Here is a 12,500-nt window from a genome sequence, read left to right on the forward strand (position 1 = left end):
AATTATAGCATTAACGATAAAGGAAAAGAAGATATAATGATGACTGAGACGTATATACAAAAAATAAAAATATAAAGATGAGAAGAAATGGAAAAGAAGGAAATGGAGGGTAAAGACCGAGTGATCGAAAATCAAAGAAAAAGTTTGAAGGAGAAAAAATACTAAACAAATGTATGGTTATCTAACTCCTGTAAACAACTTAATTGTTATCATAAAAAGAGTTTCAAAAAGACGGAATCACATCTTGGAAAATAACGATCCAACACAGAAACAATCAATTAAATTAAAGTTTTAAATTCTTATCATAACTTTTATCTGATAAATTCAAACAAAAGAAGAAAATACTAAACAGTCATATTTTATCAAAGTTATGTTGATACGGCACAAGATTATTTCGAATAAAAGCAAACAATTTGATTGTGCATGTCAGGTCTTGAGCAGTTTTGATCCAAGCATTGCAAATATTGACGTCGATATTGCGATACCGCAGTGCACTGAATCGCTCAAATAGACTTGCAGTTTCAAAACAATAACCATCGGGATTTCCCTTTACTGTTGATAAAAAAAAAAAAAAAAAAAAAAGGATTTGCAATATCTACTCTGAATATTAGCTTTTACTTGAAGAGTACATGTGTGTGTGTGTGTGTGTGTGTGTGTATGTATATATGTGTGTATATATGTATATATATGTATATATATGTATACATATACATATAAACATGTGTATGTGTGTATGTATATATTTATACATATGTATCCGTGCGTGCGCTCAAGCGCGCGCAATGTGCGTGCGAATTTGAGCAGATTTTCGAAAGTAGTGGGTGAGTTGAGAACCACCAACAATGATAAAGATCCAGGCAACTACATGATGTCAATATGGAGCCAAGTAGTTCCTCAAACACCGCATCGGCGATGGGAAAAAGAAAAAAAAATTATATATATATATATATTTATATATATAAATATATATATATATATATATATATATATATATATATACATACACATGCATACGCATATATAATAATTCCATAGACCCACGCACTGTGCAGCATTATTCCGCCCATTACACTACAAGGACCAAGATGAGCCCCACATCACTCGAATACTAAACAGCTGTCCACTAACCGCAAGCATCAGCCATCTCTTCCCCCAAGGCAATGGAGGTACCCATCAGAAACGGCGTGGACATGGGGAGAATACGCGAGGGCGATGCTGCTCGATTCTTATGGAGATGGGTCCTTTTTGTTGAGCCCAAAGCCTAGGAACGAGAATGCAAGTGGACGTTTCCTCGGTAATTGGGGACTTAGGAAGCAGGGATGCTGATGCTGATGCTGATGATGATGATGGTGGTGGTGATGGTGATGATGATGATGGTGGTGATGGTGATAGTTAAATGGATAGCGATGATAATGATAATGATGATGGAGATGATGCTGGGATGATGATGATGGTGGTGATGGTGATACCAGAAGGGATAGCGATGATGGTGATAATGATGATGGGGATGATGCTGGTGATGGTGATGGTACTGGCGATGAGGACAGGAGTGACTCTCTCGATCTTGGTGGTGATAATGGTGATGACGATAATGCAGGTGATTATGAAGATGAATAGGATGCGATGATGATATTAATATTAATAATAATGAATAGTAAAACCAATGATAATTATAATAATAATAACAATGATAGTAATAATAACAGCAATAACAATGATAAGGATAATAATGAAATGATGATAATAGGAATGATAGTAATAATGATAATGATAATATAATAATAATATTGATAATGATGATGATAATAATGATAATGATAATAATAATAATAATGATAATAACAATGATAATAATAATGATGATAGTAATAATAATAATGATAAAATAATGATAATGATAATAATAATAATAATGATAATAATAATGAGAATGAGAATGAGAATAATAATGAGAATAATAATAATAATAATGATAATAATAATAGTAATAATAATAATAGTAATAATAATAATAATGGAAATAATGATAATGATGATGATAATGATGATGATGATGATGATGATGATGATGATGATGATGATGATGATGATGATGATGATGATGATGATGATGATGATGATGATGATAATAATAATGATAATAGTAATGATAATGATGATGATAATGATCAAGAATGATCAAATTAATGATGATGATGATGATAATAATGATAGAATGATCATCATTATTACTGGTAGTAGTAGTAGTAGTAACACTTTCATCAATGAGAACATTATTATTATTATCTTCTTTATTATTATAATTATCATTGTTATCATCAGTATCAGTTTCATAATTGTTATTATTAGTATCATTATTACTATAATTGTTATTACCATTGTAATTACAATTGCTATCGTTATTATTATTATTATTGCTGTCGTTATCATTATCATCATCATCATCATCATCATCATCATCATTATCATCATCATCATCATCATCATCATCATCATCATCATCATTATCATCATTATCATTGTCATCATTATTATTTTCACCATATCATTATCATCAGCATTATCAGTATTATTATCAGCATTTCTGTCAGTATTAACATTATCATCACTGTCATTATCATAGCAATAATGTTTATGAAAAGAAAAAGAGACATAATAAGGAACTGGAGATAAAGAACAAGAAAATGACCACACTAATGATAATCATACAATGATGATGGTTAAAAAAAAAAAAAAAAACACGTTTTATAGCAATAACTCCACACCGCAGTTTACGAATCGCCAAACGAATTCATGTCTATTTACTCTATTTAAGTTCGATCGTATTCTAAATCAAACACCCTTTGAGACAGGCATATATAAGGACTCTATCTGAGGCTAACAGATGATCTTGGTTTGAAAAATATGTGATGGACTGTGTCTCGTATTGTGTTTTTTTTTAAGTATTTATTGGTGTTACTGTGTGTGTGTTTATGTGAGGGGGGGGGGGGGGGTAGTACGTTTATGTGTAAGGGGGGGAGGGGTTGTGTGTATGTGTGTGTGTGTGTGTGTATGTGTGTGTGTGTGTGTGTGTGGTATGAGAGTGTTCCCTTGTGTGCTATCGAATGTGTATGCGTTATGTGCGTGCGTGTGTCCAATAAGTCGCTTTGTGAGCCATTAACTGATTAACAGAAAATCCTGAACACATCCCGAAGCAGAATGTATCTTCATGAAACTAATTTAAATGATAGTGGGTATTTCCCGATGAATTTAGGTGACTTTTTCACTGAGCTGGATTAGCAATATTTCCAGAATTCCAGTTTTGCAGATTAGGAGATTTACTGATAGAAAATGAACTTAATCCAGGAGGCAATCAATTTCCGCCATTGTTATTTTTTTCTTTGCTTGTTCTTCCGTGTTTGTTATTCACATTGTTATATCGTTCCCTGTCCCTCTTACCCTCAATCTCCATGCATTGAAGCAAAAAAAAAATACATTAATACGCATACAAGCTCGTGTGTGTGTGTGTGTATGCTTGTACAAGTGCTAAGATTAATACGTAAAGAGATAGTGCGTTATATCGAGATTATAAAGACAAACAAATACATCAACACAACAACAACAACGTGATAAAGAAAAAAACGCAATAGATCCGAAAATAACGTCGTCATAAAATCAAAGCGAGAAATTTCCCCTCCCCCCCCAAAAAAAAAAAAAAATAATAGTTATTAAAAAAAAGATAAATAAATAAATAAAACACAACCACCTACCCTCAATTCATCTGACCTCGACTGACCTTCCCCTCAGGACCGGACTGGCCAGGTCACAACGAGACGGAGGATGCAACAAGAGAGAGCGCGGTCGTGCGACACCTGTTCCCCGTCTATCAGGTCCTCATCACCATCTTATACGTCTTCGGCATCGCGGGGAACATCTCCGCGCTCTATTTCATCAAGAAGAGTGAGACGCAGAGGAACAGGAAGCAGGTGAGGAGGAACCAGGATGTTCATGACAGAGAGGGTTACTTAGAGATTCGTACTTGCGTGTAGACTTCATTGGTACAGGCTATAAAATAAATGAATGATGAATAAGTAAATATATATCTATATAAATATATGTATGCATATATGTACACACACATATATATACATAAATATAATTGTTTTGCTTCTTCCTGTATTTGTTTATTATTCTGGTACTGATGTGGCTTTCTGACCCTTATAATAAGCTCTCATCAGTTATGTTCCTTAGTAACATTATGTTTTCATGTGTGTGCACGAACTATACACTTTGTGTGTGTGTGGAGAGAGAGAGAGAGAGAGAGAGAGAGAGAGAGAGAGAGAGAGAGAGAGAGAGAGAGAGAGAGAGAGAGAGAGAGAGAGAGAGAGAGAGAGAGAGAGAGAGAGAGAGAGAGAGAGAGAGAGAGAGAGAGAGAGAGAAAGAGAGAGAGAGAGAGAGAAAGAGAGATAGGGAGAGAGATATACACGCATAGAAATTACAAACATATATATATATATATGTGTGTGTGTATATGTGTATATATATATATATATATATAGTATTTATACATTGTATTGTCAGTATAGACACCCACACATAAAAACAAAATGTTAAAAAATACCATAACAGATGAGAGCTCATTAAAAGGGTCAGAATGCAGCACGAATACCAGAATGATAAAGAGATGCAGGAAAAAAGAGGAACAGAAAATACCGAGGACAACAAAAGAGGTTAATTAAACATAGTAAAACCATTGAATGGTTCTTTCAGTGCCAATTAATCGTTACTTTGAACACACAGGGACATACGATTCGAGAGACAAAGCACATACACATAACATAAATCTTAAGTAAAAAATATAATAAACAGATGATGAATGAATAAATAAATAATAAAGATAAACAGACAATCAAAACAACGCGCAAACAACTTAACGACGACGATCATTGTTGTAATGGTTACTATTAAATCTCGACGATCCTATTATAATGGCAATGACCCCATTACACTGAGGTTGATTAGACAATCTGTATGGATTGATTAACGATTCGTAAGGCATGGGAACAGGGATTTACTTCACTGCATCTTGCTAAGTCGACACGGTGTTCTTAGGAGAATAAAGACGATGCACTGAAGATGTTAATAAATGGGTAATGATGATGATAGTTGTATGGGATTATGAAGATAATTGTTATGATGATTGATGAACATGATGGTAGGTTAATGATGGTTTATTGTCATAAATGCAATAAATGATTAGCCTAATTTTTGCCATAGCTGTAGTATGTAATTATCATATCTAACGTTGCCGTTTCTTTTTAAATGACTAATCGTTAATTCTTAAGTTGACTTAGTTGTAGCAGATGAATATAATAGATAATTACTACCTCTGTATTTGTCATGAGTGTAATGAATAATTATCAGTTCCATATTTGCCATAATTTAAAAGATATAAGTTATCCATTAATCATTAATCTTATTTTTATCTTGATGGTGATATATAATTGTAAGCTCTACCTTTGCCATAACTGTAATCAATGATAATAAGCTTCATATTCATTATAATCACGACGAAGGATTGTTAGCACCACATTTACCATAATCAAATCATTATCATCTATATATCGACCATAATTATCACCACTAACCATCGCCCCCATCTCCAACATAACCAACCACCACCTCCATCATTACCCTAATTACACATAATCATTCCACGCACACCTCTCTCTCACCCTCTTTTCCCCTTGGCACCCGCTTCCCCCCAGACGCTGATGCTCCGGTGCCTGGCCCTGAACGACCTGGTGGCACTCCTAGGCTCCTTCGTCCTCATGAACATGCACCTGTACCTCCCAGTGTCCAACAGCCGGTGGTTCTGCGTGCTGCGGGTCATATGGAGAGCGTTCGGACTCGGGTCGGGTTGCGTGGCCTTAGTTATGGCAGTCGAGCGCTGGCTTTCACTCACACACCCTTTTACGTATCAGAGGGTAGGTCTTCCTCCTTGTTGTTGTTGTTGTTGGTTTTGTTGTTTGTTGTTTTGTTTCTTTTTCTTTTCTTATTTTAGAATTAAAATTTGGTTTGTTTTTGTTGTTTATATTTTATGATTGTTTTTTTGTTTTTTTATTAAATTCTGTTTTGGTTTTGTTATCATGTTTTTGTTTACTGTCTTCTTGGAAAGGGTGGGGGTAGAATGAGCATTTTATTTATATATATATATATGTATATACACTATTCTCTATATATACTTATATATCTATACAAACATATAAATATATATATATATATATATATATATATGTATGTATGTGTGTGTGTGTGTGATCTGATTTATTTTTTGCTTTTTATCCTCATTCTTTCTTTTTCTTTTTTCCCCCGTTCGTCCCATTTATCTTCATCTCTTCCTATAATTCACTCCTTTATCAAAGTCTGCGTATCACTTTCAGCCTTGCCTTGATCCTCGTATAAAGTTCGTTCTCACCTGTTGAAGGATGTGTTACCTGAGACCACTAACGCCTCTCGTGGTTTAGGTCACAACCCTGACTAAATACTCAGACCTTTATTCTCTTCTTTAGTGTTGGTCTTCGTCTGTCCGTCTGTCTCTGTCTCTGTTTCTGTCTCTGTCTCTCTCTCTGTCTCTCTCTCTCTCTCTCTCTCTCTCTCTCTCTCTCTCTCTCTCTCTCTCTCTCTCTCTCTCTCTCTCTCTCTCTCTCTCTCTCTCTCTCTCTTTCTCTCTTTCTCTCTCTCTCTCTTTCAAAAAGGGAGATATATAAAAAAACAAAGCAAAAATAACTTATTCCCTTTCCTCGCTTCTTTCTGCCATCTACTTATCAATTTCTCTTCCACTCACTCAGGATTTCTTCCTCTCAACTCCATTTCCTTTCCCTTTCGTTCATTTCTCTACTTTGCATTCTGTGCGAACCTTTTTTTACTACTTAATGGAAAGCCTTTACCTGAATTGGCCATTAATCAGGGTTTTTTGACTTCCCTGCGATTCATTTCCGGAAAGATTGTCTAGAAGTCATTAATACACATACAGACAGACACACGCACACATGTAAACACACGCACGCACAATTACACACACACACACACACACACGCACGCACGCACGCACGCACACACACACACACACACACACACACACACACACCAAACACACACACACACGCAAACACACACACACACGCAAACACACACACACACACTCACTCACTCACTCACTCACTCACTCACTCACTCACTCACTCACTCACTCACTCACACACACACACACACACACACACACACACACACACACACACACATGCACACACTCACACGCACAGACACACACACACACATACACAAGAAAAGGAAAGATGACACAAAGAATGTAAGATAATGAGATGGAAGACGATAAAAGCAGGAGAAGAGGAAAGATATTAAGAGATAATAAATTACACACTAATGATCCATTTAAGCAGAGTGATGTTACTTAAACGCGATGGCACATGGCGGGTATTTCGGTTAATGCGCATGTCGTTTTTCTTCTGTTATGGCGGGAAAGTGACCCACGGTTTAAGAATTAAGTATTGGTGATTTTAAAGAGAGGTGTGGAGTATAATCACCGGGGAATGGTTGGTTTTCTGATGTTTCTACCCGCTCTATTTATCTACGTATTTGTTCATCATTCTCTTTTTCCCCAGCTTTTATTTGACTCTCCCTCTTTTCTCTCTCTCTCTCTCTCTCTCTCTCTCTCTCTCTCTATATATATATATATATATATATATATATATATGTACACACACACACACACACACACACACACACACATATATATATATATATATATATATATATATATATATATATATATATATATATGCATATATATATATATGTATATATGCATATAAATGTATATATATACATATATTTTATACATATATACATACATACATATATACATATATATAAATATATGCATATATATATTTATATATATATATATGTATATTTATATATTTATATATATGTATATGCATATATGTTTATTCATCTATTTATTCATTTATTTATATGTATATGTATATATATATATATATATATATATATATATATATATTCCCCACTCTCAGTCTATCTGTCCATCTCTCCCTCTCAATGTACAAAACGTGCAAGCATGCAAGGGTGAACAGTATCTTCAATATGTGACTAAACACACAAATCCCTCAGCGACATCTGTGTACAGAAGAAGTGACATAGCAATTTATCGAAGTGACCTGACCGCATGTTTAACGCCACGTGTTAGGTCAAAGGTTAAAGGTCACGGCTGGCGGAAGTTGTCTCAGTGAAGATAACTTGTTATAGAGTGTGGAGTGCTGGTCAGGCGAAGCGTTTCATGCATTATTAATTCGAAACCCTTTGGAAAATGCCCGTCGCCTCATTGTATGCTTATTGCCTGCATCTCGTTTACTCTGCCTGTCACTGTGATGTATTCTCGGGTCTAACATTACCTCATGGCCGATTGGAGCATGGGGGGGGGGGGGGTGACCGGTCTTGAGGTCCTACTTGAAGGCCTGGGTAGGAAAGAATGGTTCTCATATTATGTATTATGTGTACTTGAGAACAAAGACCTTATGTTCGTTTTGTTATCACATACGCACAAAAGCGTGCGCACACACATACACACAAGCACATACACACACACACACACACACACACACACACACACACACACACACACACACACACACACACACACACACTTCCCCCAAAGGTTTCAACGATCCCCACCCACAAATCCTCGCACGCAAGCACAGATAAACGCAAAAGCAAAAACAAAATAAACACAACAAGGAGTTCCTCCCCCCCCCCCTCCTCCTCTGTATGTTAAGTATGTGGTATACGTATGAGGTATGTAACTGCCCCTGCCTTAGAAGAAGAAAAGGAAGATAAAGGGAAACATAAAAGGAACAGAAAAGGAAGAGGGAAAAAAGGACAATAACAGGAAATGAAGAAAAGAAAAGAAGATCAAATAAAGGCAAAAAGAAAAAGAAAAGAAAACGAAAAACAGGAAAACAAAAAAAGATAAAGACAAGGACGATGGAGAAGCATAAACAGAAAGAAAAGAAGAAGAAGGAGAGGAGAAAGAGGATGAAGGGAAAAAAGGAGAGAAGAGGAAGACGAAGAAGAAGAGAAAGAAAAGGAAGATGAAGAAGAAGAGAAAGAAGAAGGTAAAGAAAAAGAAGAAGAACGGAGAGAAAGAAGAAAGGAAAGAAACAAAAATAAAAAGAGAAAGAAGACGAAGAAGAAGAGAAAGGAGACGAAAAAGAGAAAGAAGACGAAGAAGAAGAGAAAAAAACGAAGAAGAAGACAAAAAAGACGAAGAAGAAGAGAAAGAAAAAGAAATGAGAAAAAGAAGAAAGAAAAAGAAAAAAAGCAGAAGAAGAGACAGGAGGAAGCAGCATCCACACCACAGAGAAGATGCCCTTCGCAGGATTGCAAAGACCTGCCGGATGTTTCACCGCGATTCTTATCTGAACTACGATGCTCTCCGGCTAATGGCACGAGGACGGGATGCAAATGAACATCATTAGGAACATCAACTTCAAGCCCTTGTTTTCTTTTCAGCCTGATTAATATTTAATCTAATGTCCCTTGGCTTGGCACGTGTTCGCATATTCAGCGATGGAAGATAATTATTGGTTAAGGAGTGTGGTGAATGTTGCATGCTTGTGGTAATGGTGGTTCGGGTAATGATGATGCTGTTGCAATGAATGTAATACTGTGAGAATAGAAGGGTAATAGCGACACTGACTGTGTGTGTGTCATTATCATTATTATTATTGGTGTTATTATTATTACTATTGCTATTATTATCATTATTATTATCACTTATTATCATTATCACTATCACTTATTATTATTATTATTATTATTATTATTATTATTATTACTATTATTATCATTATTATTATTATTATTATTATTATTATTATTATTATTATTATTATTATTATTATTAATGTTATTATTATCTTTATTATTATTAATACCATTAACCTTATTATCATTACTATCACTGATATTACTTTTAATATCACTTCTAGTATTATTACCAACATTGTTCTTGTTATCACTATTATTGTAATTTTCCTTATTATCAATATTAATATTTTTGTTATCATTATCATTATCGTCGTTATTGTTATTATTATTATTATTATTATTATTATTATTATTATTATTGTTACTATTATTATTATTATTATTATTATTATATTACCATCATCATGTTACCATTAGCGTTATTATTATCAATGAGCGAGCGAACGAGCGAGAGAGAGAGAGACAGAAACAGAGACAGAGACAGACAGAGAGACAGAGACAGACAGAGAGACAAAGAGAGAGGGAGAGAGAAAGAGAGAGAGAGAGAGAAAGAGAAAGAGAAAGAGAGAGAGAGAGAGAGAGAGAGAGAGAGAGAGAGAGAGAGAGAGAGAGAGAGAGAGAGTAAGAAACACTTATCTCACACAAAAGTTTTGGAAGGCTCAAACAGACTTTTTCCCAACAAAAATAAAATAAAAAAACATTCACATTTTCCTGACTGTTTTGAACGCAGATAAAATAAAAAAGAATGCATGCTAAATGGTCCTGGCAATTTCACTGCAGCCCAAAGAAAAAAAAAAATGTAATGTAAAAAAGACTAAAACTTTCATATCAGAACAGACAGACAGACAGACAGACTGATGAAGACAAAAAGAGAAAGAGTTGGAGAGAGAGATAGAGATAGAGATAGAGATAAATATAAACAAAGATAGATAGATAGATAGAGAGAGAGAGAGAGAGATAGATAGATAGAGAGAGATAGAGAGAGAGAGAGAGAGAGAGAGAGAGAGAGAGAGAGAGAGAGAGAGAGAGAGAGAGAGAGAGAGAGAGAGAGAGAGACAGAGAGACAGAGGGACAGACAGACAGAGACAAAGAGAAAAATATAGAGTTGGAGAGAGAGATAAAAAGAGAGAGAGTGAGTTGGAGAGAAAGAGAGAGAGAGAGAGAGAGAGAGAGAGAGAGAGAGAGAGATGCATAGATATTTAGATAGATAGATAGAGAGATAGACAAACAGAGAGACAGAACGATAGAAAGATAGACAAATAGATAAATAGATAGATAGACAGAACGATAGATAGACGGATAGACAGATCGATAGATGGATAGACAAACAGACATAACGATAGATAGACAGACAGACAGATAGAGAGAGAGATAGAAAAACAGACAGGACGATAGATAGTCAGACAGACAGATAGATAGGTAGACAGATGTAACTGAGTGTGGGTATGGATGTACCTCTGAATACACACACGTCTGCTAGTCGTACACACACATGATATATATAGGCTCGCTTAGACAGTCATGAATGCACAATATGACTCGGAAAAATACACACAAAGCCTCTTAATGCAGGTCGTAAAAATATAGTAAAAAGAGAGAAAGAAAAAAGGTGAAACAAAAGTTAAAATGAACATCAGCTTAAAAGTTCCGGACTTAATGAACTTCTGCACAACATGTCGCTCCATATTTGAGAATAATGATGCGGAACACAGAAAGCTTTTTGTCCGCTCTGTGCCTTTAAATCGTGCAGAAGTTTTCGAGCTTCCACTTCCCCTGTATTCTGTTTGTTTTTTCTTTCTCTTTCTTTCTTTCTCTCTTTCTTTCTTTCTTTCTCTTTTTCTTTCTTTCTTTCTTTTTTATTTCTTTTTTCTTTCTTTCTTTCTGTCTTTTTTTCTGTATTTTTTTTCTTTTTTTTAATGTATTTTCGTGTGTTTTATTTCTTGCCATAGAGTGTGAATGAAAGACGGTATTGAAATTATTGTACGTGTGTCTGTGTGTTTAGATAGATTTATAGAGATAGATAGATAGATAGAAAGAGAGATAGAGAGATAGTTAAATCGATAAACAGATAGATAGGCAGACATAAAAACAAATAATTAAAAGACAACAAAGAAATGGACCTTCTTATCATAACGCTCAACATTATTTTAAAAAAGAATGTCAAGCCTTTAATGACAATGAACATATTCCTCTATCCTCTGAATATACCTATGGAAAAATAACCTCTTATAAGTTCCAAAACAAAAATAACTATGAATGCGAAATCTCACTCGAATCTCAAGTTAACATTCAGGGTCACGAACGCAGAGCTCGGCATCCATAGATTTCAAATGCTGGAGTACTAATTAAGATACGGTTTAATGGCTTCGGATAATGACCCTTGATTAGTCTTATACATCAGACGCGGGGCTGGAATCGCGGAGGTCTTTGTGTAAAGGTCGTGGGGCGCCATTTTAACTACTTTTATTGTTATCATTATTATCATTATTATTGTTGTTGTTGTTATTGTTGTTATTTGTATTATTATTATTATTATTATTATTATTATTATTATTATTATTATTATTATTATTATTATTATTATTATTATCATTATCATTATCATTATTATTATCATTATCATTACTATTATTATTATTATTATTATTACT

The 12,500-nt window shown here is 34.6% G+C and overlaps 1 protein-coding gene across 2 annotated transcripts in view; it reads left to right on the forward strand.

Moving 5' to 3' along the window:
• Positions 1–12,500, forward strand: part of LOC125044213 (prostaglandin D2 receptor-like) — a 265,124-nt gene that overhangs the window by 222,625 nt on the left and 29,999 nt on the right. For both annotated transcript variants that reach the window (XM_047640728.1, XM_047640727.1), the window contains exons 4-5: positions 3,787–3,965; positions 5,748–5,966. In XM_047640728.1, coding sequence (XP_047496684.1) covers positions 3,787–3,965; positions 5,748–5,966 — 398 coding nt within the window. The remainder of the gene's footprint in view (positions 1–3,786; positions 3,966–5,747; positions 5,967–12,500) is intronic.

This window comes from Penaeus chinensis, chromosome 35, assembly GCF_019202785.1.
Source record: "Penaeus chinensis breed Huanghai No. 1 chromosome 35, ASM1920278v2, whole genome shotgun sequence".
Lineage (NCBI taxonomy): Eukaryota > Metazoa > Arthropoda > Malacostraca > Decapoda > Penaeidae > Penaeus > Penaeus chinensis.